Source organism: Lathyrus oleraceus, chromosome 6 (assembly GCF_024323335.1).
Source record: "Lathyrus oleraceus cultivar Zhongwan6 chromosome 6, CAAS_Psat_ZW6_1.0, whole genome shotgun sequence".
Lineage (NCBI taxonomy): Eukaryota > Viridiplantae > Streptophyta > Magnoliopsida > Fabales > Fabaceae > Lathyrus > Lathyrus oleraceus.
Genome location: NC_066584.1, coordinates 261,517,180 through 261,520,353, shown reverse-complemented (window position 1 = coordinate 261,520,353; position 3,174 = coordinate 261,517,180). Strand labels below are relative to the sequence as shown.

Genomic DNA, 3,174 nt, shown 5'->3' with positions numbered 1-3,174 from the left:
ATGTATCTTGGACTACCGATGGGGTGAATCCTAAAAAGGAGTCCATTAAAACCCCTAATTAGGCTTCTCTCCACCATATTGGGTTTGTGGGAGGGTGGTTCTTCTTGATTCAATTTTGAGTGTAACACATGTTTTTTTCTATCCTTTATGAATATGCATTTATCAGTTTGGAGAAAGATTGGTTGTTTATATATATGAGGTTTCTTTTGGACGTGGCTAAAGAAGGGGTAGAATATTTCTTAGGTGAGATAGGAGGTTGTTTGTAAACCCCGGGAATTGGGTGGTCTTGGGTATGGGATTCGAGACTTGTTAATCTCGTCCTCTTAAGTATCTAGTGTTGGAGGATTTTTCATCAAGATTTTTCGTCAATCTATAAGCATCTTTTGGTGGCTAAGGTATGGTGTGTGTACGCCGCGTGTGGAAGGGTGCGTGAGAGGGTGTGTGTGCGCGCGCGCATATATCTTATTTTTTAGGAGGTCGTGTTGGAGTTTTCGGTGTGTCTTGTCATGGTAGAGAGTGGTTTCTTTGCTAGTTTCCAAAGGTAATAGTATTTCAAATTGGTTTGGAGAGGGTGTTGTTGTTTAGATTATTGGGAGGATGTGCGGGCAAGGTCCGATTACCTGGGTGTGTCTTTTAGGAGGTTGTTCTTGATCTCAAATCAAGAGAATAATTGTATGGGTTTAAGTGGAGGAGTGGTTTTTCTTGCTAGCCTTGTTATTTCTTTGGCAAGAGGCTGTGTGGACTTGAATATATGTCATTGGTGGTTTTTTTTAACCAAAGCTCGACGTAATATATAGTTTAAACTTTCAAATTATTATCCAATAATTTTAAGGAGTTTTCACTCCGTTTTAACATAGTTTATCATATAAGAATGTAAATTGAGAAACTTTGAAGATTGTATTTGTGTATTTTAATAAATTTAAGATGTAAATTAAGAAACTCTAATATATATAAACCTATTCTAAAAAATCTTGTTAAATTTAGGCTAGCTTGTATAAACCACGAGTAACTCTCATAAGCCCACATAATTAAATAATATCTAAAAAAATAGTTTATATGTGAAATGTTGGAGAATTTGAATACTCTAACTCATCTGAGATGCTATAATATTAACTTCAAAATACACATTAATTCTTTAGACTCTGGCCAGTGGCTATAACCACAATGTATATAGCTTGATTAAAACATAACTACTGATAATACCAATATATAAATAACTAAAATATTGTCTTCTAGGTGAATATAATATAACATAACATAATCATTTAATAATAATTATGGCTCATCAGAGTCCCTAGCCTTGAAATAATCTTGAGTATTTGGCTGAGCAAGCTGAAGATAAGGACTAAGAACAGGTGCAGCAAGTTGAAGGAAACTACTAGAAGGTTGGTCCTCAAAAAATGGAAACTGATCCATTACATGTTCTTGCACTCTTTTGTTTTCTTCCATCATTGCCCTATGATCCTGAAATTAATATCAACAATTTAATTAGAATCATAGTTTAGTTTATTTGTATATATATATATATATATTATAATCCAAATTCAAAAAAGTGCTAACATTAGTAGTAGGAGTAAATATTCTCACCCAGTTAGATAAATTTATGTTCTCATCTTCCAATATTCTTTCCTAAATTAATCACAATAAAATGATATCTATATTAATAATAAATTATTAAAGAAAATTAATTAAAGAGAGTTAACTAATTATGTATTTATATGTGACCTTCCTTCTCAGATTCTCCATTTGCTGCTGCACAAGCTCATTCTGTGTTCAAATATGTCATTAATTAATTAAATATATTAATATAACATAGCATAATAATATACTAATCATGATTAATTAATTAATTAACCTGACGATATCGAATTTTAGCAAGAGAAATCTCTAATTCCTCTTCAAGTTTAGTCAAATCATCATACTTCAAACAGTTAATGTCACCTCCAAGATATCTTTGAATTCCAAATTCAATACGAAGACTTTCTTGCCTCAGCATTGCCATGTCATGAAACATTTCTTCCTATAAACCAAGAAATAAATTACATTAGGTACTAATTAATTTATTTATATACCAAAAATTAGCATATGTGATGTGGCTCATACATACCCTATGGTGAATCTGATGATCATGCTCCCCAATTATTCGTTTACCAGAACATCTCTGGTACTTTTCAATAATCTGATCCATCCTAAACAAACAAAAAAAATTACATAATTATTATTACATATGAATAAAAATAGTTAAATAAAAAAGATCATAGCATTTGTATAACCCAAGATAAAAATCTCTATAGAAAAGCTGAAAGTATTCATTATTTGATTCAGATATGAAACTTTTTTTTACATGAAAGTGAAATGTTATTAATCACCACCACGTGGTTTTCTGCAAAAATTAAATTATAACATGAAATCACAAAATCTGCATCACTCAGAAAATTAAACCGACTGTCCAAATCTCAAACTAGGGTTCATAAAAAAAGAAGAGAAAGAGTTTCAGAAAAAAATTACGTATAAAAATATTATGTATATAATATTGATACAAACTAACTAACTCCAAGAAACACATTCTGAACATTAATTTTGAAGTGAAAAAAAGCATTTTATTAATTCAAAGTACCTATAGGGTTGAGAGCAATACTGGAAAAGTTTCCCAGTGCTTGAGAAAATGATGAGACCGATTTGTGCATCACAAAGCACAGAAAGTTCGTTAGTTTTCTTGAGTAATCCTGTTCTTCTTTTTGAAAATGTAACTTGTCTTGTTGTAGTGTTCTCGATCCTCTTGATCTCTATTTTTCCACGACCCATCTTGCTACACTTTTTTTCTTTGATGAAAAGCTGATTTTGAAAGAAACTGTGATGAAAATGCGAAAGAATAAGAGTACTAATATAAGCTATTTTTGAAGGCTAGATGCGAAAGTACAAAACTACCATGACTTGTATTATGATACAAGAGATGAATAAAGGGTAGAAGAGTCATTTTGTGTTGAGAATACAGTCAATGTTTCATGTGCAGGTACGAGGAAGATTTATGTTGTGGGGACATGAAAAATGAAAGCAAGGGGACCATGACCATATTACATAGAGTAGGTGAGGTGAGGGTAAATATGTAAAATCGCATAAGATTTTGAAATAGAATTCTGAAATTTGCTAAAAGGAGAAAAAGGTTGTAATGTT

At 31.5% G+C, this 3,174-nt stretch overlaps 1 protein-coding gene across 1 annotated transcript; it reads right to left on the bottom strand.

Moving 5' to 3' along the window:
• Positions 1–1,134: 1,134 nt before the first annotated feature.
• Positions 1,135–2,839, bottom strand: LOC127093495 (MADS-box protein FBP24). Its single transcript, XM_051032439.1, has 6 exons — positions 2,618–2,839; positions 2,108–2,189; positions 1,856–2,020; positions 1,726–1,767; positions 1,588–1,629; positions 1,135–1,464 (listed from the first exon to the last, which is right to left on the bottom strand). The coding sequence occupies exons 1-6, from the start codon at positions 2,803–2,805 to the stop codon at positions 1,276–1,278; spliced, it is 708 nt and encodes a 235-aa protein (XP_050888396.1). The 5' UTR covers positions 2,806–2,839; the 3' UTR covers positions 1,135–1,275.
• Positions 2,840–3,174: the final 335 nt, after the last annotated feature.

What these genes read in the sequence shown, in the direction of transcription:
- LOC127093495 (XM_051032439.1), bottom strand. Translation starts at nt 2,805, where the DNA reads ATGGGTCGTGGAAAAATAGAGATCAAGAGGATCGAGAACACTACAACA. An exon ending in TATTGCTCTCAACCCTATAG is followed by an intron (nt 2,190 to 2,617) that starts GTACTTTGAATT and finishes TTGTTTGTTTAG; the next exon opens with GATGGATCAGATTATTGAAA. An exon ending in TGGAGAATCTGAGAAGGAAG is followed by an intron (nt 1,630 to 1,725) that starts GTCACATATAAA and finishes TGATTAATTTAG; the next exon opens with GAAAGAATATTGGAAGATGA.